The sequence below is a fragment of the Dromaius novaehollandiae genome, chromosome 8, assembly GCF_036370855.1.
Source record: "Dromaius novaehollandiae isolate bDroNov1 chromosome 8, bDroNov1.hap1, whole genome shotgun sequence".
Classification (NCBI taxonomy): Eukaryota; Metazoa; Chordata; class Aves; order Casuariiformes; family Dromaiidae; genus Dromaius; species Dromaius novaehollandiae.
In genome coordinates, this window is record NC_088105.1 from 30,909,456 (window position 1) to 30,936,003 (window position 26,548).

The 26,548-nt window shown below is 39.4% G+C and overlaps 1 protein-coding gene across 1 annotated transcript in view; it reads right to left on the reverse strand.

Annotated features, from left to right (window-relative positions):
- EIF2B3 (eukaryotic translation initiation factor 2B subunit gamma) overlaps positions 1-26,548 on the reverse strand; it is a 100,826-nt gene that overhangs the window by 68,895 nt on the left and 5,383 nt on the right. Inside the window, exons 4-5 of the mRNA XM_026104345.2 lie at positions 11,027-11,186; positions 5,246-5,357 (exon numbers count right to left, since the gene is read on the reverse strand). Of these exons, the coding sequence (XP_025960130.1) occupies positions 5,246-5,357; positions 11,027-11,186 (272 nt within the window). The remainder of the gene's footprint in view (positions 1-5,245; positions 5,358-11,026; positions 11,187-26,548) is intronic.

Here is a 26,548-nt window from a genome sequence, read left to right on the forward strand (position 1 = left end):
ATTAAAGTATTTTATATTTCTCTATATCTATTTTAAAAACAACACATTATTAAAAAAAATTCCACCTCTGAAGTTGAAAGCTATAGTCATCCCCAATGTATTTTCAGAAAAAGCATAACAAGTTGAGCAAAGTTTAAATGCATAATAAAAAGGCATACTTTCTGAGAAAATTAATTCATTTTAGGTTATAGCAGTTACTCGTAGTAAACTGAGAACTTCTAAACAGGCAAGCAAGATCTCCAACGGCATCTTGAGAACATCTATTCCCAACTCGTGGCTTCAGCAACAGACCGTTGGCCTGTGAGTTGTTGTTTAAGTGTTCAGCAAGATCCTCTTTTGTAGAGAAGTATGATTAAAGTTACTCCAATGTTTTAAAAGTGTGGTTATAGTCTGAAAAGTTAGTGTGTAAAAATCGCACCCTCTTATTCAATAGGCCCAGTTCCCCTGTTTTGATTCAGAGTCAGATCTGCTTACTTTACTGGCTAAAATAACTTTTTACAACTTTCTAAATTCCTACTAGTACTGTGAAACCAATTCAGTTCTGGGAAGGGGAACCAGATTCTGTTCTGGCTTGCGCATCTGCAAAGGGATCATTACCTAAATTCACACAAACAACTTTTATTTTTGTGATGGAGGAGCAAAAAAGAACCAGATTTGTTTTCTGGATGCTAATCAGAAAATTTTTTATTTATGAAAAGAGCAGATCTGAAATAATAGCAAAGACAAAAAGACCAATACATCAGTCTCAAAAAGTCACATTTTTAGAAAAAGCAAAACTTCCAACCCCTTTTCACAGTATTCCTCAAAACATCACTGTATGCAAAGAAAACTTACTAACAGAAGTTTGCTAATACTGAAGACTACCAATTTTTCCAACATGGGAACAACACCAGAACAAATACATATATATTCGCTCTGCAGGCAGCTGAGTACAGCAAAGGAGTTATGGTTCCCTGGACCTTTCCCCCATTGCTCCTCAGGGTTCCCCTACTGGGTTGAGTTATCACGTCCCTCTCTTCAGATCTGCCAGTGGTACTGCTTGTGGGAAGACTCCCTAATGAACAGAGCAAAATGAACCACGTTATCAAAGTCCTGCTGTTTAATCTATTAAAAGTAATCCGACTCATTTTGTAAGTGGCTTATGAAGTACTCACTCATACATCCAGATGGGGGCTGGATGGACAGCCTGGAGGTGGTAACCCCCTTCACCAGCACAGCTGGGTCTGAAAGAGGACATCTGCCCAGGATCTAGTTTAGGATGTTTTATACAGCGGAGCACCTGCCTGTAACTGTGTCACTCCCATTCTTTCTCATGGAGCTATATTTTGAAACAAAAACAAATGAAGCACCATTGGAGTGGCAAAGTATTTCCGAGATGCTTGTTTCCCAAGGAGGGCAGTTTCGGACAACAGAAACGCTAAGGAAGTCACAGAGCGTTTATAGATGATCCACTTATTTAAAACAAATTATCAGCAGAAAAAAAGCAACGTCCCAAGGCAACAGAAAGGAAATCAAGTGTATCAAAGCTATTTCTGAACTCCCACTACCTACCCACTTGGCAACAGTGACTTTTAAAATGATACTACACCATTCATTTTTACTTTTGTGATGCAAGGGGAAAGGGAAGAAAAAGATTCCTCCCCTGCTTTACCCCCCTGTTTTTATTAAAGTATCTTAAAAACAGATCTGTATTGTTACTTCAAGGTTAGTCATATTAGTACTATATATATATTTAGAGATGAGGTATTCCTTTCTGTCTGAAATGTATGAGGTAATAAGTAGCTGGGATTGTCATGGTGATTTATTAACGTATTCTCTAGGAGAAGACCTGCACCTGCATCTGTGCAGCTGGAACACCCACGAAGACTTAACTCACCCTTAAACAGCCAACAGTATCTTAAAAGGAAACACTCCAAATTTAGACCTGCTCCAACAGGTGTCTTTTACTGTCTCACTTTGCATGACCATAAATATCAGAGGTGGAGCGAAAAACTCCCCATCCATTGTAATCACGCTTTGAAAACAAATACCTTTGCCCCCTCTCTCTCTCCAAAAACAAAACAGGCAGCTATGGAATTCTCATTATTTCCTCAGTCTTTCATTCTGCCAAACCCTAAGTCAGAGAGATGTCACCGGCAAAACCAGGCTCCAGGGATGAGCACATAACTTTCTTTTCTTTCTCTTCAAAGGACCCCCGAGTTGGCTCCAAAACTTCCCCAAACTGTATTTCTTTCGTTCTAGTATCTCATCTTGCAGCTATTTGCCAGAGTGAATGACACAAACAGGCTGTTCATGGCTTTTTATAAGCTCTCATTACCCAAACAGGGAACCATTTCCTTGAAAATGCTTTCCCCCGTGGTATTAGTCTCTCTAGGCACTACCAATAAATTTTCCTCCCAGCCCATGCTGCTGCAGTGTTAGACACACAGAAATGTGCTTGAATGGATGTATTTGATACTGTTTCGTGCTTGTTTACTAGAGGGAGGATGCTACCTGTGGGACTTGTCTTGAGAGTGATTAACTGCACAGAAAAAATGGGCAGTCGTAACAGCTGAACAGAAAGCTTGGTCAGATTTGCTCTGGCAATCAAAGGAGCAAAATCCAGAATCCTTTTTGTGGTATAACAAGGAGGACAGGTGTTTCTCAAAACCAAAAGAACTATCTGCAGCTCACAAACCAAACCAAACCAACAAATCCTTAAAAGAAGTCCTAACCATACTCAGGAACAGAACAGAGAGAAAAATAGGTTACACCAGGAATTTATAAATCTCATTAAAATGTTCATTCTGTAACACTTTAGTTATTACAACATGCCTGAGTCAAGAGGAAACAAATATTCAATACTCAACAGGTACACAGGAGAATGTGCATTTTCCCCTGTCCCTCCCCACCAGCTGCTCTTTTATGGCCGGAAAGTAAAGAGCATGAAATCCAATGATAGGAAGGCAGCAAAGGTCAAGAAAAAGGTTTTTCTTCAAGGATTTAAATTAGCGTTCTACAGCTTTGGATGTTTTGTCAACAGAACTTCCCTCCTGTGAGAAGGGGAAGCCAAAGGTCCTTTGAACAGTTTTTGTATGGGATCTAGATTTTTACCAGTAGCAAGAGTCTACACTTTAAAGAGAAGTTCAGCTTTCCTTTTCCCATTCCTTCCACCACTCCCTCCCTGTCCCTCTTTCCATCCCCCTCCTTAAAAGGGAGGGAAAAAAGAAAAAAAAAATCAAAAGGATCCACAGAACAAACCAAGCACTGAAAGAGTTCTAGAGTTCATGTAACAAGACCACCATAACCCTTCAAAGGGATCACTAAAAGCAAAACAAACAAGAGCAATACCCTCAAGATGTCTATTGTGTTTTACAAAGGAACAATGAGTGCACTGGAAATTCTCCCATCGTGCCACAAAGTCTGTTATTTCATCAAAACAAAGTCCAGAGATCAAGAAACGGCCAACATGGTAGCTGAAAGTCAGTCACTTCAAGCGATCCATAAGAAAAGCAAGATTGGGCTTGCTCTTTTTTTCTTGCTTTACTATGATGTATGATGTATAAAAAAAAAAGACTTCAAAGATGGTTTTAAGCGTCGCTTTTTGTTTCTCACATGAGAAAGTTGGGGCTTGAGCAAGTCTAGACAATGCAGTGGTTAAAACATCATTAGTTGCCAACGTTTTGTCTTCCTAGAGCTCCCACAGTTGTTGCTACCCTGGAACTCCCTCACTTGAAAATATTTCATGATTTCCATTTACTACGTTGCTTTCCTCACGACTTCTTCAAGATGGCTGTAAAACCAGAGACCACACTAAAACGCAGAGACTGCACTAGCATCCACAGCAGGCGGTTTCAGAGGACAGCAGCATTAGAGGATCATTCAAGTGGATAATGACCCAATGCTTCAGCCTGATGCTTCAAAGTGCCAGGCTGCTTGACGTCCTTAGAACCTCAATAAAATACATAAAATGAAATCAAGTTCTTGGTGACTTGTATATGCTTAGCAGATCTTCCTTCTTTGTGCTTCTAGACTATGATCTGTGGGCTTTACTTAGAAGCTGGTTAACACTTTACATTACATTTACGCAGGCAAAACCATCAAAGCTAACACAGGCAGACATACAGATTTTTATCCCATCTGTACATCACCAACACACCACATTTACCAAATCCAAACAGTTACACTCAAGAAGATCTGCTGAAGCAATGTGACTGAACAGGTGTTCCTGAAGGCAGAGTTTGGCCTGCAGGATAGAGTCTGATTAATTTAGCTATAGGGTAGCAGGAATGAGAATCCTCTGTTTAGATGAGCCTGTAAAATCAGAGGTCAACTAAGATCACATGTGTTACAGCAATTTCTAAGTTGTTATGTTATAGCCACCCGCTTGTGCTATGAGAAAACCATAAAGACAAGCCTACCACTAACAGTAGATACAATATTCCTCCCTAGTCCAGGATAGATCTATTATTCTTTATTTGGTCAAAAACACAGAATGCAACAGTACTGAATTTACTATACTGTGCAAATCAACCGCTGTGCATGCACAGAAGGCATGCCCGCAGCTTGCTCCCTGCCATGCTCAAGAAAAACTGAGGAGAGACACAGTGGGAATGCTGTGGGACAGGCTCTTGCCATCACAGTAGTTAACATGGCCCACTCTTGGCCACCTTTCTCCAAGGGCAAATCTTAAACCCAGGCAGAAGAGTCATCCTTCCATAGGCATATAGCACCTACCTTGCATCTGGTAGTGGGATGTTCAAGGGAAGATAACACCTAGCAGTGGATTATTAAAGCCCAAACACTTCACATGGCCTACAGTATACATCAGTGATACTTTCACAGAAGAGATTACCTAGGAGCAGGTCCTGGATGTCCACATCCTTGATTTACAAGGTGCACATGGATGAATTTCCCAGCTCTCAGATGGCTGCCCTACACGCGACTAATCTCACAGAGGTGAAGCCTGACTGTCAGTATGGGACAGACTACAAAGGCTGTATCTGAACTGTAACCATACTGGCTTCGTTTCCAGAAAAGTTACCTTTACATCCATTCCATCTCTTTTCCTGGAATTTTTCACAATAAAGGTATCAGACAAGCCTATCAACTGCTTGTAATGATATAATGAATAATCAAATGCTGCTCACTGAAAATTGCAAAAGCTTCTTTACCTCTTCCCTCCTCATCCCACTTTGTCTTTATCGATCATTCCTATTCTACCCATTCCAAGTTCAGTTTCTGTTACAAGGACTCATAAGCTTACTTCTGAAGGATGGATCTTTTAATGACAAGTTCTTCATCCAAGTCAGCTTCATTAGCCATGAAGAGCAATCTTTTTCCTGTGTCATCCACTCCAATAAAGTCGCGATGCTCCACTGAAGTAGAAAATCAAACACAATCGTTACATAATCCTGTCTTAATGCAGACTGGAAAGACAAATGGGACCACCAACCACCCCTGAAACATGAAAGACTAGGTTTAAGACTGACCCAGCAAATAATAAATATGTACTAATTCTGCACAATATTCATATACTTCTTTTCAATCAGGGTAGCTGATATGTAGATCACGACATTCAAAACACTGTCCCTGCAGCTTTTTGCACCCTTGCTATGAAGATGCTAACTACAGGTCCTGACATGCAACACTATCTTGAGCTATGCTAAATTGTGCCTCCCTTCTCTCCCTCTCTTTTTTTTTAAACTACTACCTGAATTTACATAATGACAAATCCCATGGCAATCAAAATTCTTCAAAATCCAGCTGTTTCCTCCTCAAGATAAATCATTCAATTTCTTACATTAGAATTAGGTGGTGTGGAGAGTATTACGATTTAGGCAAGACATAACTACTTCTCAACTGATCTCCTATTTCAGGTGAATACTGATAGCAATAGAAAACTTAAACCATGCACATAAATACATATAAACAGCACAGATTTGAAAACTCCCACCACTTTGATGTTTCTGGGTGGGTTAACTTGTTTTAAATATCTATTTGTAAAACTGCCAAAGAGAATACTTAATACTCACATATATTACTGTGGCAATTTCTATTTGCTGCAAACAGTAATAGTGCATTAACAGTGACTTTGGTCTACTGAAATTTAAAGCATTTATTTCTGAACACAGTAGAAGAAACTTATTCTTGCACTTGGTAATATGAGCCATAATTCTGGTGGCACCCGTAGACTGCTCTTCACACAAACATAGACCATGCAAGAATACACATACAGAATGCATAGTCCTAACAAAACCTCCTTTTTCCCATTAATTCCCATTTGGGGCCAAACTGGCAAATATTCAATCTCCTAAATCCTAAGCCTTTAACCACATAACAGCATCCTCTATAAGAAGTTAATTCTTTAAGATCTTTTCTCAGCTAAACTGCATTTTAACCCCATTTCCTCCAATTCAGCCTCATCCTTTATTTTCTTCATATTTGTTCCATCAGAGTTACCATAGTAACAACCACTATCAAAATACAGTCAAACCTATGCAGCTGTTGAAAGCTCTCCTACTGGCAGCCTTTGATCCAAGTGATCAAGCATACCCTCTTCAGAAATCTCCCCACCCCTTCTCAGAAATTAATTATACAGCAGAAGAGTACAAAAATAGGCCTGAACATGCAACAATATGACAAATTAAGTACAATTAGCTCACACGTCGTAAAAATCAGAATCGAGTCTTGAAAGCAGTGACAAACCTCATTCTAGGGAGCACGATGAAATTTGAGACTAGGGGCTAGACAACTATCCCCACCGCCACCTAATCAGGGTCTCCTGGCAGAGCAATGCCAGTGTTTCTCAGTCAGGGAACCCGAACCTCTCTCAAAGAAAGTTCAGGTTGCTGCTGCCTATCTACTAAATGTACCTACGATATCTCTATTTGCAACATACTACATCGCTATAGGAAAGGTCTTGTCTACACACCAAAAAAGAAAAAAGAAAACTTGCTGAAAACAGAACTATATATTGGCTACATAACTACTGCCAAACAAGTTCCTCTGGCGCATGCGGATCGATAAGAAACAGACAGTAAAATCATGTTAGAGAGATGTATTTTATATGCAGTGAACGTCAGGTCAAAGTAAGTTTTTCACTGTACGCTGGCAATAAACAGCATTACTTTCGTAATTTAAAAAAGACAAAATTTAGTACTAAAAATCAATTACCCAGAGACACAAGAGGGCTGTTTCAAATCACACTGGCGCTCTGCGGTGAGGAAAGATAAAACGGAAGACTGAATAGCTAGCTAGCTTACTAAGAGCCTGTGAGGAATGAATGAGAAAAATGTTAAATCTGCAATGACGTTAACTAAAAAATGATTTAAAGTATAAAAATGGAATACAGGATGTGTTTTGCCTCCTCATGAGATAAATAAGGATCTGAAACAGTTACTGCAATTTTTAAGTACCCTAGAAATTAGATCAATTTTGAGGGCTTTAATGACCTAAAGAAATTATGATATCACGAGAGGACGGATGCTGAGCCATTCAGTGGGGAGAAGAAGTAACTTTCAGTCAGATCATCCAAAACGCTTTTTAATCAAACATAATTAATTGACATTTGGGAAAAAGACATCTTTGTTAAAGATTCAGTATCTCCACCCTTTCAATTAAGGGGAGAGAATTCACACAACGCAGCCTGCAAGACCACCAGAGAGGTCTTCTGGCAAACAGAGGGAATACCAGTGATGACATGCCTGCTGCTTTCAAGACAAGAAAAACAAGCAGGGAAGAGTCACCATCCCCATCTCTTCTGCTTTTCTTTATACACAGAAGGTTCAGGCACTCTTCCCCCATCCAGTCCCTTGCAAGTCATCTTTAAGCACGGGGACTCCATTCTGGGTCCCTGAACTTCTGACACACACTGTTTATTTGGATTAGTACCATTCATTAGCACTCTTTTGTTTTTTTGATTGCCATGCCTCTAATTTATCAATTTTAAAAGCCAGTGGGATGATTATAGTCAATATGAGACCTCCCCTAAGTATAGAAGCCAGTGAACTTCACTCTATAACCTGCAACTGAATTAGGCCAAGCATTTAAGACAATCGTCAGTATCAATTTATAGCTGATGAAGGCTGCAGTTCACGATAACTTAAAAGCTGTTCCCTCCATCACAGGTCTTGAATGTTCAAGAGTATCCTAAAAGCAATGACTTGGTATGGGAGATAAAGGTCTCGCTCTCCTCTGACTCAAAAAAAATAATGAATTTGTAGCAACAGTCTAACAATAAATAAAGCTGCAAATACATCTAGTGGCTTATCAGAACTAATGATCCATTGATATGCCACTTATTAGAGGAGGAGTTAATAGTGCCACCTACCACAAAAGGCTGCCCAATACTTTGTGTTAGTATCTTGTCTTTAGCTGTTTATAAGCCTCGTCAATTTTGAACTGTTTGGGATGAAGTTTTCAATACCAGTTGCCTGCCTTAGGAGGGAAATTTGGAAAATTTCAGAGAAAACAGTTCAGCTGCTTCTAAGGCAGTGTTTAGCCTAAGCTTAAAGGGGCCCTTCCTTTGAAAAGTTCCAGTACGCCAGTTCTTTGGAGAAGGAATGTGACATTTAGTTAGGGCTGCTGATCTGCAAATCAAGAATGCAACTTTTACCATCTTGTTCTGTTACAAACCTTTGGAAAACTGCAGTTTCACATACTTTTGCAAGTCGTCTATTTTAGCTGCAAAAATTTTTGCAGGTTTTACACCTATGGAAAGGGGTTTTTTTCAACCACTCAACTCTTTGAACTGATTAAATAGCAGGTGCCATCTAAGATCTTCTGGACCATCAGGTGGTACATACAGAGCACCCAAGGCATGAGGCTCCACAGCCACACGGTGATGACTGCTCCAGGGAAAAGAGCTCAATCTGTCGCATTTCTATAACATTACTAACACAGAGGAAAAAAAACAAACATACAAACGAAAGCGACGGGGACAGAGGAGGGGAAAAAAGCATAAAAAACAAGGACTCTAGCAAGACTGGGCCTAGAAGGGGGAGGAAAAACAATCCCTGAAAACTGGGCAAACCTGGGACAGGCTATGGAAGGACACTGGACCAAGGAGATGGGAATCTGAAGGGAGGGGAAAAAAAAAAAAGAGGCCAATGGACAGAAAAAAGCAGCAGGATGAGATGAGAAGTCTGAAATGGAATAGGGGACTCGACTGGTAGTGAAAGAAGAATGGGATATGTGAAAGAGAAGCTGGACTTCTGGCAACAATGCTTGAAGGGAAAGACTAAGCAAAGAGACCAAGACTAAGATGAGAAATAGAGGCTGGCAGCAGCAGGACACAAGCATGGGAAAAGAGATGAGGTGAGACTGGGCAATGTTAGCAGCAATAGGGCACATTCAGTCAAGCAGGGGTGAAAGGCAGGAGGGCCTGTACACCCTAAACCGTACTGTCCCCCTCCACAGCTTGGAATTTCAGAACCTGAAAGTCCTTAGTCTCACCACTCCTCTATCGCTAGCAAATGACTGTGAAAAAGACTGGCCAAGGTACCTGTCTCATCTGAGATGCTTCAGAGAGAAAACAGCAACTTCCTAGGGCTATCCAGGACAGCTCAAGTTGAGTAGCTCTTAGTGGGAGACCTTTAGCATCCAATCCCACACATAAACACTGTGGTGTCAAAATGCTTCCACATGATGGAATTTCAATGTTCTGAAGTTCGGTCTTTTACAGATCTGGGAAATCATACACAAACTATTATACAAGTAATGTAAGAAGAGTAATGCTACAAAGCCATGCACACAGACTTTAGGAAACAAGCAAATTAAGAATGCATGGGCAACCTGATGTGTTTACATTTGGTAAGAGCCTTCAGATGATCTTGTTTTTGCTCGCAGACCTCCCCCTGCCTTGCCCTGTGTGCTGAGCAGAGCTCACTTACTGGGCAACTATATGATGTTTAATCGTAGATCCATTGGTTCCAGGCCCTTCCTAACTCCTGAATGCTCAACTGTGCAGCTATAGTAATGTTCTTGACAATGTTATACACACAATTATGATTTAGATTGCCTTTTTAAAAACAGGCGGGGGTTAGAGCTGTTAGGGAGTCAAATTCCTAAATGTTTTCAGCTCTATTATTCTCACATTTTGCTCCAGAGAATCTTTTCATGTAAAAAGTCTAAGTACCTTTCTTTAAAAAAAAAAAAAAAAAAAAAAAAAAAAAAAAAACAACCACACATTTCCTCCACTTTCAGACACACACGTAGTACAACTGTTGGCTTGCATTTCCCTCCTCTTTCAAACAGTTTGAAGCCATGCTTTCTTATTCGTATTACCGTAATGCCTGTGAGCTTTAATTATGGACCAGGACACACTCAACCAGCAATAATCAAGCCTCAGCAATTTAACAATATCATTAAAAGAAAATGAGAGGTAAGGTATGGGAACAACTGTATGGTGTTCAGTACTTTTAGTATATAGGTAAAACAGGGATAATAGCCCTGCCCTGCCTTACAGCAGTGTTGTGAGAATAGATACATTAAAGCTTACAAGGCACTAACTCAGATATTATGGTAAGAGGGACCAGATAATCATCTAACCAAGTCCTTGAAATCAGTGGGAGTTTTGCCTAGTAAAAGGCTTCTGGATGTGATCTCAGAAGAGTAATTCAGTACATACCATGAGAGGGAAGAATTTCCAGAAGTATTTGTTACCCATCTAACTCTGCTCCCTAAAGTCAATGGTAAAATTCCCAGTTACAATCTGGCTGATGCTGAGTGCTCCTGAAAAACCTAATGGTTTTAATGTTCATGTGTAACAAAAATTTAGGCTGTGATCCAAAACGCACTGAAGTCACCTGGAGCCTTTCCCTGAACTCTTGTGAGCTTTGGACCAGAGTCTGCAAGATTACACGACTCTAATACTTAATTCTGAACTGGAAAAAAGCAAGTCACACCCCCACTAAGGTATCTGAGGAGAAAATAGGGTATCTGTACCTTTTAATTTCTTTTACTCTCTGATGGATAATCATACATATTATACATATTAATGGTTTCTCTACTATTTATATATATATATATATTCCTATCTACATACCTGGCTTTTTTTTCCCTTTCTGTCCTGGTACCACTTCTGTGGGTTCATAAGTTTTCTTCATCAACATGGAGAGAGTAGCATCATGGGTCCGAAAGAGATCCACAACTTTATATAAATCAACATCTGTGATCAGATCGCAGCTCAACACCAAGACATCAGTCTGCCAGACAGAAGAAAATAATAAGCCCTTCAGAGAGACACATGACCAGATATGGACTAGCATCTGATGACTTAGCAACAAATACGGCCTGAAACATTTAGCTTTTTTACACAAGGTGTGCCAAACATACACTGAAAAAAAAAAAAAAAGTTACTGGTATAGGTTTTTACTGGACGCAAGACAATTAACTCTGAGGCACTGAATTTTACCAGTTCACATTGCTTGAGTCCTGCTGTTCCTGAATTAGCTATATGCTTATCCAGCTCTGGGCCATAAAGAAAATGTGATCATCTAAACTGCCATCTCCTCCTAATGGAAGGAACTGGGACACAGAAGTCATGACTTTCAAGACTGCCATGAAATTCTACAGTATTTATAATGGCTAGTTTTAGTTACATAATGATGTAGAAAAAGAAATCTTTCTGAAGAAATCTTTTTAGCTGACTTTGCATCTGGCTACAAACCACTGGAAAAGGTTTAAACTATGTTATTTTATCAGGGGGAAAAAAAAAAAATCAAAGACTATCTAGGATGTGATTTACTCAGTAATTGTGCTGTGATGGTGGGCTCAGTTTAGAAATACATTTCCTAAAACCAGCAACACCCCATATAAAAAACTGAGGAAGTTAGGTCCTATTTAATAACAGGTTTGTATTTAATTTTGATCTCACAGGATTTCAAAGTGCTTTACAAAGCATTTAAGAGAACTGCTGCATATATCACAGAAATGTAATCACACACTGGGTGAGACGTAGCAGCTTCATTAACACTGCACACTACCAATACAGTCAGGCTAAAAACTCTTACTGAGAAATGATTTTCTGCATTTTACATGGCTTGTGGAGTATACTGCCAAAAATCTAGTAGTTTGGCAATTATCTTCATTTAAACTAATCTTAACATAATATTTCTGCAGCACGGCCTACAGAAAATTAGTGAGTTTCCACTTCATTTTTTTTTGTTAATGATCAGCCTTCTAAATGTGTTTCAAGATGATAGTGTTTCTTGACATATACCATTTTCACTTTCTTTGCCATAATTTACTATATAAGCCTCTCTGAGGAGGGGAATATGGTTTCCCAGTTTTTTCTTTTCCAAGACATTATTTAATAAGAAGGGCATTAGAAAACACTTGGTAAAGTCTGAGTTACTTACTGATAGAGGATCAATAATTCTATTTTTACTTTGAATGCCATCTTGGTTGAAAGAGAAATAGCTCAGCATTGACCTGGAAGGTTTGCTTTACAGATTTTTACCTAGTATTAGGAGATTCCACACTGTAGATGAGAATAACTGAGGTCTGGTACATACATTATTTGACAGGTTCTCCTACAAACGGTAGGAAGCTTCCAAGTGTTACCAGTAAGTCATGAGAATTCATCATTTCAAACTATGGGAGATGCTGATTTGGCACGCTGCACATAAGGTCAAGGCCTTCACTTTTCATGTGATTTCTCCCCACTTTACCGAGAAACACCTGGTTGCTTTATGGGAAGTAACAATGTGCAGGTTGAGAGTTTTACACATTCAAAACCTGACTTACACCTCCCCTTTTAACTTATTTTCAAAATGTGTACTTTTTATTATGGTTTTGCCTAGGAGAATTGTTTTAATTATCACTTGTCTAAAACAAACAACATGCATACACTGGAAAAAAAACCCCAAACCACTAAAGCAACCTGTCTGCTACTCTGGAACAGCCCTGAATCAATATTTCAGTGTGTAAAAAGCAAGGGAGAAAAACATCCAACTTGGTATGGAAGTAAAACTTCAGTTTCATAACTGCAAATAGTGGAAAATGTAACACATACTAGACACCCTGAAAAGCCCTGCAAAATTTTCAGATATTCAATTTTTGCAAGAGCACAAATGAGTTACAATACTTGCAGAAAAGCCCAAAATGTATCCAGGACCTAGATAAAGAAACTGCTTCTTTTCAAACTCATTTTGTAGAAGGAAGAGATCTCTGGCTTCAAATCACTGCGGGGGGAGACACAGACACACCAGTGGACTTATCTTAAACAACAATTATCTGGACTTGTAAAACAAATCTGTAATTATTTCACATTTCACTAAGTGCTTTAATCTGTCACTATAGTAAAATCCCAGCAAGCCTTTCATAGTTGTGAACAGGCTCCTGGGTTTTTTTCTCCTCACTATAGGACAAGCTTTTTGCAAAAACTGAATGCAAGACCCCTGAGGAGCCTACGGGAACAGAACCACCAAATGTCTGGTTGCCATCTGTTCTACCCATTTACTCTCCCAATATGTAAATAAACGTCAGTGAGCGCAGGGACCAGTGAAACACACAGTTGCTCTGTAAAGCCCACATTTCTGCCTCTCCTCCTGATGAGCAGAGCAGTGGCCTCAGAAGCACGCTGAGAATACACCATGAAAGGCTCTTTTGGGACTTGACAGCCTCCCCTTTGAAACACCACCACCCTCATAAATAAAGCCCTCACTGTCTAATGGACGCACTTTTTTTCCAGTGTACAACTCCTGAACGAATAAACTAATGGCTGAATGAAAAAATAAACTATCCTAGAAGCCTAGCAGAAGTGTGTGTTTTTCTTTACTTTCTTAGGGCGGGTGGAGCAGAAAGAAAATAAATGGTAGAGCTTATGGTTTTTTTTAAGTATATACTTCTATACATACCATATAATTATAGTGCACCTTCCCAATGAGCCACTGATACAAAGAAGAGAAGCATGTACTACATGCACTCATGTGCTAACAAGTGGTATGTGAACATACTTGACTTCATGAATTATGCAAACACCTAGGACACACATACATATATTTCATTAAGAGATGTAACAATGATTACATCAACCCCAAACTATTATACAAACACACGATAAGAATCAACATGAACTGATTAAAAAAAACCCAGCAAGCACACACCCCAAGCACAACCACCGCAAAGGAAGAAAACTACACACACAAAACTTTACAAACAGCACCCTCAACACCCATTACAACCATGGGGGAGGACAGGGCAAGGGGCTTAAGTCAAGGAAGACTATCTAATGGCTGGAGCACAAAACAAATTCTTGATGTTCACGTTCACTTTCCTGCTCTGCCAAACTCGCTACGTGCCATTTTGTTTAATACTTCTGTGGCACAATGACAGACCAGGGCTCTGTAACAATAGCTGCTGAACAGGCCACGTGAAAAAAATAATTCCCTGTCTTAAAGAAACTATGACCCAAGCAAAAGAAAAGAGTGAACGACTACGGGTTGGGGAATGCAAAGGAACACTGAAATGCTACTATGGTATGGGGGAAGCAGCTCTAGCACGTTGGAGCAAGCTCATGTTCTGTGTGGGCATCACAAGAGCCATGGGAAATAGCAGATTATGACACTGGCCTATGGAGAGTCACTTGGTCCTCAATAATCCCATTTAACCTTGGATTTGCAATAAAGGAACTCAAGTTAGAAACTTAGACTCAGCCTCTAATCTGCAGGAGCCAGTTTCTCTCCACCGAGGTCAATTTATCCCACCTATAATCTGAGTTTCAAGAAGATGCGTCTACCTCTCTACTGAGCGCGGAAGGAGCCCTGGGCTTCCAGCTCAGCCTACACTGAACACGGACAGTTCAGTCAAGTCAGATAAGGAAACACAGCACTTAAAACCTCCACATCTCATCTCTCCCTCTATAACTCTGGATAATACCACTGCACTAGAGACAAATCTTCTCAGAATTCTGAGGTACTCAGATACTATGAGATAACAAACACCCTCAGTCTGGATAAATACAACATTGTAACACAAAACATCAAGAAATTCATACAAAACAGAGAAAAGCACTATAAAAAAAACCCTCAAAACCAACATGTTAACAATTGTATTAAACACAGCACAACATGGAACATCTATGCAAAAAAGAAAACAAAACCAAAAGGCAGAACGTTTCAAGAACTAAATTCAAGACAACTGATTTAAAAATAGAAAACGTTTTCAATGGAACTAATTCATACCATAGATCAAAAGATGAATGCAATTACATGGTGTAATATACCAGCACAAACAAAAAGCCTTGGACTTGCTCACACCCTACATACCAAGGGCAACACTAAAAACTCTTCTACATTCAGCAATGACTGCTGGATCCCTTCTGTTCAAACAGGAGATATCGAGGTTACCACAGATAGCTGGCAGCAAAAGCTGACTTTTTAATGGTATTCACTATACTTTTTCTATCAAGTACAGACAAGGGCAGGACCTCATAGCCTAAACTGCTGAGGGGCCTCAAGAACTACAGACTAGAAAATGAGAAAACATATGTTGCAAAGAAATCTCTAATTTGAACAAAATCAGCCTCAAGAGAAAGAGAAAAACAAATGTCAGTTTGCATTATAAACAGAAAAGAAGTAACATATCCACTAGCAGCAGAACCAGCTTCTAAGAGAACTGAAGACAGACAAAACATTGAAGTTAAATGCTAAAAGTTTCCAATTGCACAGTATTACAGCTGAAGTTTTGACAGGAAAAAAAAAAGAGAGGAAAAAAAAAAAAAGAGAGATTACATGGACTTTGCTCCTGCACTCAGCCTAAGTCAACACATGCACAAACAGAGAACTTTGCATCACTTCCTGGGGTGTCACCACACTATGAGAGAGAGAGGAACAAGTTATAATTACTGCTGGTATTAAGACCGAGAGTTTATATACACAATAGTCTGGAACTTCACCCATATGTTGCATTAACAGCGGCATTTCTGCCTAATACTTTTGTTATTCTAAAGCATGGAAAGGGAGAGAACAGTTTGGCTACGGGCAAACATTGTGATTAGTTGCTAGCATGCTCTAGGCAAAGCTAGAGATACCTCCTAGCAATTGCATTACTCACCATGGCTCACATCAGAGACTTACATCCAAGGCTTTAGAGAATCCCTTTTTATCTCCGTCTCCATTAAGAGTCCTCCAATTTCCACACCTGTGACCTCTTTGAAGCTTTTTGGCTGTTGCTGTAACTGGATCAGGGAACCTCATTTATTTTTGATGTCTGCAGGATCTTGTTAGCTACCAACATAAATGACCGCCTTTGGCTGGGAATTCCCACTCTGCTTTTATAATGACCTTGATAGCAGGATTCAGAAGCAAATCATGATTTAGTACTTAGCAGATATGAAACAACATTGCAACAGCAAGTTTGCTGCAGACTAGCACCTTCATAACTCTTTTAAGGATGAGACTGGGGACAGACCAGCTTGTTCCCCAATCTGAAATCCAAAAGCAGCCCTTCCTCAACAAAAGGTGAAAGTTTTCTTTTTTTGGGGTGGGAAAAGCAGTGTCCTAAAGTGAAAGAAAAAGGTGACTTTTTTTCTTTTTTTTTTTTTTAACCAGAGAAGTCTAATTCAGGAGCCAAGGGAGTCTCTTCTAGTTTCTTGGAAGGCCCTGAATTCATCAGGTGAAGATATCTTAAGGCAATGTGAATGCCTTCGCATATGTAACCTGTCAGCATCACTCTTTATCTTCTCAAAGACAGCTGGAAGAAAGATGCCAGGAGCTGGGGAGGAAACTTAACCCTGCTCCCATCGTGTGGCTCATCCTATGTATTGTATCAGATGGGATCCTACAATGAAAACACTATTTTACATTATCTTCACATCTCAAGAGCTAGCATCCAAAATCAATATTTTTTGATTTACATATATATAAGCTCAGAACAGGAAAGATATTCAAGCCCTGAAGGCATCCTGTCTCCTCCCAGGAGGAAGTCTTGTTACCTAGTGCTGCAGCTGACATGTGGGATGGAAAATTTACAATCATCAGCAACCAAAACCAGAAGTTTAGAGATGAGCACATAAACTTATATAAACTCATAAACTTGTTATGAATTTTTTTCAGGCAGGACTTTGATATCATGACACTTAGAGAAGAGTAAACCAGGTGGTCTGGAATATAAGCTTTGCAATGCATCTTTTACTCTCGTTCTGATTAATGTGATCTTGCTGCGCTTGCATAGTATTCCAAAAGTCTTTTCCCAGCTTCCTTCTCCAGGCACAATACCCCTCTCCACTGGTTCCCCACCGTCTATAACATCAAGTGCAAGTTGCTTACCTTCCACTTATGAGCCTATCCCTTTCATTCGTCATTCACTTAGCAAAAGGTCTACTTCTTTCTTAGATCAACAGAGTATGCCAAGTGTATTACTTACTTGTAATTTCTAAAGGACATGGTTTTATTCCCTGCCAGGGCATATCTAAGAAGTGCTCTGCGTACACCTGCAGGCTAGCACAGTATTTATCATTAACATCTTTTTCAGAACTCTGCTACTGTTACACCTACAGAAAACTGACAATCATCAGGCTACCAGTACGCTGGGATGCTGCACTAACATACTGACACATACTATTTTGTTTCTTTATGCTTCCTCATTTGTCTGAGGGAAGCATTATCTCCTGGATTTGCGTTCAGATTAGAAGCACCCTATGGAAGAGACTGTTTTTCCCTATTTAAGGCAAGGCATCCAGAACAAGAACACCATCACTCATGAGAGCCACACATGCTAAAGCTCAGGGGAGAAGCCCAAATCTGTCTCCTGTACAAACTGTTAAAAGCCTGATCTAGGGCTTGAGCATGGCATAATCCAGGCCCAGAATTCACCAGCTCATGGAGGGTCAGCCTGGCAAGCTGAATTCTCCCTTTGCTCAATGTACAGCATGGCCAGATCCCTTCTTCGCAGACAGAAGAACTCCAGAGAAAAACGGAGTTCTCCTCGTCACTCCTATTCATGGAAGGAAGGTTTCCAGGACTACCTGGACAGCAGCACTAACAGACCCATTGCACAGCTGATCTTGGACTCTGCCTCACATGAACAGAAAGGTGAATACCACAGTCAGACTCCAATCTCAACAGCAGTGGCTCAGCAGGCTTGCTGCCAAAGCCCAGAGCTCAAGCCCAGGCTTAACACTTAATGTAAGCAGAGCCTTAGGCAGTCAGGTGCTGTAGTCATACAAACAATAGCAATAAAAAGTAGTCCTAATGGAGCTCAAACGGCTCAACTTATTGAAGAGAAAGACGGCCTTTGCCCACAGCCTGCAATTACCTAAACAGCAAAGGATATTTCAGCAACACAACACCACGCAGGCATGACTGTTTTCAATGGCTAGAAATCAGAATCGGCAGTGTTCAAACTGGAAGTAAAAGACAAAGTGTTTTCAGAGTGATAATAAATATCATCTAGAATAAAACACCAAAGGGTTTAATAGACTCTTCCTCAACAAGCATGTGACTAATGACCTGCTATCTTTCAGAAAAACATTCTCTAACTCATCCACAAGTTTTGGGGCTAACAGCCCTAATTACTCTGTGCAAATTACTTTATAGACTAGAGGCTCATAATAGTTCCTTTCAGTCTCAAACCAGAATATTAATGAAAACCAAGACATACAGCACATGTCCTCAGGAATCGTTCTGCCATCCCATAGCTAATATTCATTTGATCTTAAATAAAAGCTAGTGTTAAACTCTCCCTCCAAGGTGCAAAAAGTCTTTACACAAAATCCAGTATCAACCCAGCTCTAACAGAAAACACAAATGCTAATCTGCTCCACAAAATACAGGCTCAACAGAACCAGCCACTTTGAAACACAACTCAGTGGCACTGTCACTTCATAGTAGCCTGAGTGCCCACATGCAGTGAAACATGATTAGCTTTGTTCACGTTTTTTCCTATAAAAACTAGTCATGCCATGTTATGTAAAAATAAGTCAAGAGTATGAATACTTAAGATGTATAATATATAATGCAACCTACGGTTTTGAATCCTAGATTTCTTTGCTATTCCCCATCTAATACTGTGTAGGCATATTTTTTCTCCTCTAGCATCTCTCCAATTTTTCCATGATATTTGGTCTGCAGTAATCAATATTGTAACTAATATGCTATCAAGATTTCAAGATCTCCACTGAGTTTTCCAGCACTGTTAGTCTACACCCCAAATCCTCATCATATTCCCAAAGGAGCTAATAGAATGTATACTACAAGAAAATGCCTAAATTCAGTTCAAGAAAATATGGAAATCTGATGGTCTTTCCCTTTTCAGTACACAACTCAAAAAAAAAAAAAAAAAAAAAAAAAAAAAAAGAGCAAAAAACAAACAGAAAAAAACAAATCCCATAACCTACATGGGTTTTCTGATTAACATAACATGACATGAATGTGTAACACAAAATGATATTCCAGGCATCTCACAAATCTACTGATCTTCACTATGGTTTCAACAAAGTAACAAAGCCAACAGTGACAGAAAAAAGGAGATGAACAAAATGATACCTTCCAGGAAAGCCCATACTGTTCACATCACCTCCTTCCTGTTATCCTACTATTCCTGTTATTATTAGGATCTCACTACTGTACCAGGCTGCAAAACCAACAGAGGTTTTTTAGCACAGTAAGTCCATGGGTTGATGTTTGGCAACTGCTGCCTTCCACATCCCCCAATAACTGGAATTACATACTTAACACATGCAATTTTCTTTGATCTAAACAATTCCATCCTGTCTTTTGAGGGATGAATACTCACTAAGAAACATCACCTGCAGCAGAATAACTGAGGCAGCTGTACAGCTCACAATTGCCAAGAAATGTCCCAACTTCAGATGAAAGAAGGGCTATCAAGATCCATAAGCCATCTAGTCATGGGGGAAATATATAAATAGAAGTCATCCAGGCTCAAAACAAAGAAAAAAGGCTGCAGATAGAAAGGAAGGAACATTACTCCAGAAGGAGATGCAAATGAACACCTCCTTGCAAGTATCACCCTACTTGACACCAGGGAGGCCCTGCTCATGGGGAAGGGCTAAGGAGATCAGAAGTTACAAGTCAAAAAATAATAAAACTTCAGACCAGAAGGTGACTTAAAGTTTAAAACAAGGACGTCATCTAAGAACACCAAACAGTACCCTACACAGCTCTTGCTCTATGGAGTCCAGGCAGACACGGACATCAGAGACGCCTTCACACCTCCCTTCGTGCACGGGGACAGTTAGGTCTTCAATGTCCGTTCACACCACATCTCTGGCCTCTCCACTGACAGCACCAAGGAGAGATGGCAGCTTTGAGATGTTGATTCTCCAACATTTTTCCCTCCACACTCTTAAAACTTTATCTTTTCTTAGGAAATAAAATGACCAAATTCACTTCATATAGACTTACCACTTCTCTGAACATTCATCACAGAACAGCTTTGGTAACTATAAACTTGATTCTGATTTATCAATGTAAAAGGTTTTCAATGCCTGATAAAATAATAAAGGGCACTTAATTCTTCTTTGCCTTCATGTACCCATGAAAGCTACAATTTTAAAGCAAAAAAGTGCAAAATGTTGTTTACTGAGATTAGCTATATTAAAGGTTTAATTTCCCCCTTACACATAGCACAAAATTACTTATACAAGATTGTATATGCTTTAAATAGGGAAAATAAAACATCTTTTATAACTAAAAAAAAAGTACACTAACTTTACTTACATCCACACAATGAAAAGTCCGAGTAGCTCACAGAAAACAGGAGACTTTTACCATGATGCTTTTAGGAAAATGATTTTAATTATACACATGTGCAAAGAGCTTACTATGTCTGCAACTAAAATAGGCAAAATTTGTGCAATTCATCAGAAAGCACACTGAGGATCTGAATGAAAACATATACTGTAATACAGGGGGAAATGGTGACAATTAATTTCCACATGGAAACAAGAGGTATTGGTTAACATAATAAGCATAGCACTGGAGCTGCCAGGAGCTTGAAAAGGATAAGGACACGCAGTGAGAGATGCAACAATTAGAACTGACAGGCATCTCAGGTCTGTCAGTGACTCTTACTGCAAAATGCCTAAAGTCTTTGCATATTTTTTGCCTGTGTACATAATAGGAAGCATCACTCTAAGCTGACAGTGCACAGAAGAACAAATGCCCTAATAACCAGTCTGGATCCTAACCTTCAGAGCTAATTGCCTCATTCAAACTTCTGCTGTTTTAACCCTGATCCATAGCAAATACTGGCAGAAAAAAAATTAATTAACTACATGCTTTTAAAGCTGAGTAACTTCAAAAAAGAAAAAAAAAAAGGGAAAAAAAACTGTTGAATTCTCTAACTCCCTCACTGCCAGGAAAAATAACAATCAGAGCAGAGTCCTGAACATAATTCATCAAGCAGGTATCAATCAGGCAGTGCTATCTCACTCCTACCAGCACCCGTCTGAGTACCTGCCAGTATGTGGGCTTTTTACTATGACAGTCAGCTGTGCTTTGGGAATGAGACTTGGGCATGTTAATTAGCAATTAATTTTGCCTAGTACCTCGATGGTGGTAACTTTCAACCCTGACTGAATCAGAGGTAGAGCTGGAGACAAGATGCTACATACCCTGTGTGCTGCCACCTGACTCATCTGCTTTTCCCCATGCAGTGTGCTACCACCACCATGAAAAGCAGAGACAAAAAAGCTGGCAAGAGAGCACTTTTATTTGCAATTTAGGCAGACACAGTAAACAGTATTTGCCACCAAGTCTACTGAAAAAACTGATGAGATACTTTTTACTATTCCAAATAGATGAATACAACGTTTAGTTGTCTTGCTCACAGGGAGACGGACCTTGTTCACCTCTTACAAATGCATTTCATTCTTTTTTTTTTTTTTTTTTTTTTAATTTCCACTGACAGTACAATAATACATAGCCACATATTATGGGGACTGAAGCTTTTCTTTCCATGCTCACCAAACGCTGCTCAGCTGTACCAGAAGGATTCAGATTCCACCTTCCAGCCATTACAGCAAGCTTACTTACATCATGTGTTTGGAAAGGAGATTTTTCAACAGAGGAAGTGAAGCGCTTAGCTATGCCGTCCAAGACTACACGGATCAGTGACCCTCAGCAGCATACAGACCACCACCGTGACATCACACTTTCCACAACATGGCTCCCAAAGATGCACATACCAGGAAGATCTGGAGTTTCGATCTTTGTTTATTTGTTCAAAGAAAGGTTTTTTTTTTCCTTCTTCTTTTTGGCAGCCTTTTAGGTTTTGTTTTGCTTTGCTTTAAGAGCTATATTACTTTCAAATCTTACTTTTTGAAACAGCGAAAAGCAGGTGGACCACCTGATATGAAACATTTCATATGCAAGCACTCACCAGTGACAGTAGCAGAAGGCATGCTGATTAGTTCACAGCATATTAGTCAGGGCTTCCATTAACGCAACTAAGGGCTCATCAAGGAAGGAAAATGTGAAATTGTTCCATTGCTATTACTCTGCTGGAACGCCACATTTTAATCACTGGCTAGAGTATAGTTGAGTGACACAAGGGAGCTTAACAGAAGGTGAAAATAATATAGACTCGGTGAAGACAAATGCTTGATCCAGGCACACCCAATCAACCTCCCACTTCAGCTTGAAATGCAGATTCATGATTTAACCAGGTTTCTCAACCTGCTGCCTGGAGAGGCCCCAGCCTGAGAGGTGGTGCCAGGCAGCGGCTGTTGGGTCTGGTAAAATTTGGCACTAAAACAAAATGGCCAAGTATTAGGCTTAAATTTCACAGGAACTCATTTGTAAGTTACAATGACTTTTTTTTTTTTCTTTTTTGGTCAGCAATAACCTACAACCCATAAGAAGTTCTGCAGCAGCTTGATGAATGGTACAAGTAGAAGGTCACAGAAACACAGTTCTGAAAGAGGTCTCCTGAGTCAGAGCTTAGCCTCCTGCCATTACAGGTATCAAATTACTTAGTTCATTAAAAAAAAAACTAAAACAAAAAAACAAAAAAACCCTTCACTCCAGTTTAAAATTAGGGGATTTTTTTTTGTCTTGATTACTCCTTCTGGAAGACTCTTCCATAACCCTATTCTCCTCTGATTGATGGAAACTTTTTTGTAATTTTCACTCTACGTTTTTTCATAGCAAATTTAAACCCATTTATATTTGTTCCCCCATTATATTTAATCCTGAATCTCTTATCTGCTTTCCTAGTGCATGTTCCCCTTTCCCAAAATACTGAGAACAAGTACATTTCCTTGATTTTGCCACAGAAATAAGTCAAACTCATAATACAAACTCTCCTTCCTCCTCCTTGTTCCAGCAGTCCTTCTTTGCATCTGTTCCAGTTTGAATTCACCTTATTTTAAGCATGCATTTGAGTTCCACACCTGTAGAGTATTCCAGGCAAAATCTTGCCACTGCCTTGAACAACAGCATTAATAATTTCTCATCTCTGTTGAAACATACTTTCCCAATATATTCTAGTCTTGCATTTACCTTTTCATGCTCACAATCACCCCGCATTCAGTGAGTACATTCTGGGACTTTGTAATTTACTATTGGGTTCCTAGCTCATAACAGAATGTCTTGTTATTAATCCCCAACATTGGGAACTCTGTATTACCAAAGTCTTGACACTATTACTGTGCAATAATATGGCAGGCCATGGCACACATATTTTACATACCAATCCTGTGAATCATCTGAAGGAGGTCTCCTAAACTGTGAGAGAAGTCCCTCAAGAATGGTGGTAGAAGCCAAATAGCTGAAGACATAAAATTAGACTGAAGAAGTCAGAGAAATATATAGGAGAGAATGACCCTACAAAAGCCTTGACAGACGTATTAGAAGGCTTTACGGTACAACTCGAAAAAAAGTGTACTAACACCAGCTACAGAGGAAAAGCCTTCCTAAGTAAGCTAGGGGATTACATTACGTAAGATTTCAGGAGACATCAAAAGAAGCTAACATTTTAAGAGGCAGTCTACTGCCCACAATTATGATAAAAAGTCACCACTGCAAGCTGAGCTGCCTACAAAGCAAGACTGCATCATCTTCTACTGCTTGCTGTAGACAGCACTTGCATCTTTTCTCTTGCTGAAAAGCATATCAGGTAGCAACACTGACACTGTGAGGGCTCTTACTAATGTCCCTGTTTTTCAGATTCAAATCATCTGAATGCTCCAGCCGTTTCTGCTTTCCAAAGAAAACCAGAAACAAGGACTGGAGATAGTTACTGAGGAGAAACCAATATTATATGATTTAAACAGAAGTTAAAAAAGATTAAAAAACACTTCCACACTGCTCCCAGAAGCTGGCAGGGTTTGGATGCTAAAAAAGGGATGTAGAAGTTAACAAGTTCTACTTAAGCACCTGCTGTCACACCTGTAACATCACTCATGGCTTAAAGCAGTATGCTGAACAGTCATACTGTTTTTAACATGTGCCCAACACTGATCTCTTCTAAAAGCCTTTAATCTTGAAACACCACATACTTTCACAATAAAGAATGTGAGGCGAATTTAAGACAAATTCATAGTAAGTTTGGGGTTTTCTCATTTTCTGTGGAAGAAGTATTTAATTGTTTCTGACCATGGCTGGCTTAAGCCATCCCTACATCCAAATTGTTTTCCCATTTGTCCCAAATGAAAGTTTATCTTCTAGAGAAACTGACTCTTAGGAAAGCAGATTACTTCTTCCCCCTTACAAACTCTACAGGCACCTTGACAAAGCACACAAAAGCTATGCGCTTCCCATGCCTGCAATGCTTTAACAATTGGGAATCTAAGGATATAACTGCTTTATTTATTCCTTGTTATAATCCATCAAAGCTGCTTGGTTTGCCATATCTCTTTATTGTCTTTAAAATATTTAGTGAAGAGTACGTTCCACTACTTTACATAGCTTTTTCAGAACCTGCCAGACAGTGAGCAGAAAACGTCTACTGTAGTGCCTCTTTTTGCATCCAGTAAGTCCTGCGTACTGCTGGATCCACACCTTCTTTCGCTTCCATGCTGCAGATACAGCAGCAGCTCAAGTACTGGAGTTTTCATTAAGTAAATTACTTCAGAACTACTCTGGTATAATTGCATATGCAAATGACCAAAAGAAAAATGGAAATCAGAAGGCACAGAAATTGATGTTCCTATAATGAATTTACTTAGCTATAAAGGTAGCACCTTCATCTTCCAAAATACAAAAAAATTCCTCTATATACCAGCTTCTTGACAAAACAAAGTAACCCATCTGGGACAGGCCAGCTCACTATAGCCTTCATGACCAGGGAAGCTCATCAATTTTTCATCCAGACCTAGAGGGATGCAAGACCAGTTTGTCTCTCTGTTTAACCTTTTTAGGCTCTCCCATCAGTATAGATCATCAGGTGACAGAGACTTGTAAACACTCCAATGGTGATAAAGCAGCAGTTTCAACAAGAGCAGTACTATAATACCACCAACTACAAGTCTAGACAGCCTGTGTTCTATAACTTCTAACCCTATAGATAATGAAAACAGAATTAAATCTTTGCAGTTTCACCATTTTCATGTTTTAAAAAAGCTACCCATTACTAGTCCTGCAAAAGATGGGTAGAAAACTAGGGTGTTAAAGGGTCAAAAGAATGACACTGACAGTGATATGGGAAGTATACCAAAAACATGAAGAACAGACCTTAAAATCATAGCCATAGAAACTGCTATAAAGTATACAGACTATATCAGTATCCCCAAACTGACAGCATTCTAGGAAACATTGGGATTGTAGACAGGAAAACAATTAAAAGTTCAGATCAATAGTTGTCACAAAGTTCTTCAATTGTTTTCATACCCTCATATAAAAGGAAACATTTAGGAGGCACATGAATAACTGCTACATGCACTTTTTGCTTCTTGATCATGTCATTTTAGGTGCTGGATGTTAATAAAACACTTATCAATGTTGTGCATTGTCATTACCCAATTAAAGTTTAACATGAACAGACACAAAAATTCTTTATCAGTTTCTACCGTGTATGTTGCAAAATGAGTTTTCAGTTACTTACATTTAAACCAACACAATACCACACTGAGGACCATTTTAAAGTCATACTCTAGCATACACTGAAAAAGCACTTGTGGTTCAGAAATTGGACTGCAGCTCTACTACAGTCCTGTTCCAGCAGTTTCCATTAAAAGCAATTATGTTTAATCTCTTGTCCTGCTGGCCTTGTCAAGGTGGAGGAACAGTGTGCAATGTGCACACAGTAAAGACTGATGATCTTGTGCATAAAACCATGAAAGATTTGAGATAGGTGTCCAGTTTCCAGTGCTGTTACATATCTTTTTAAATGATCCTAGGTATGTCACTTCATCTCTTTAAGCCTCAGTTCTCAGGCCAAGAATTGTGAAGACAAACTTACTACTGGTGTTAGCTATTCAGACACCAGAATCGAATGTCTTAAAAACAACACAGGAACAAGTCAATTATGTAACTACTGGCAAAGAACAGGTTAGTCTGACACTCAGGCCTAGGAACGCATGAAGTAGAACTTACAGGACCAAGTCTTTTGTTGTTCATTACTTCTCATTATGAAGAAGTAAGTTTAGCACAGTGTCTTT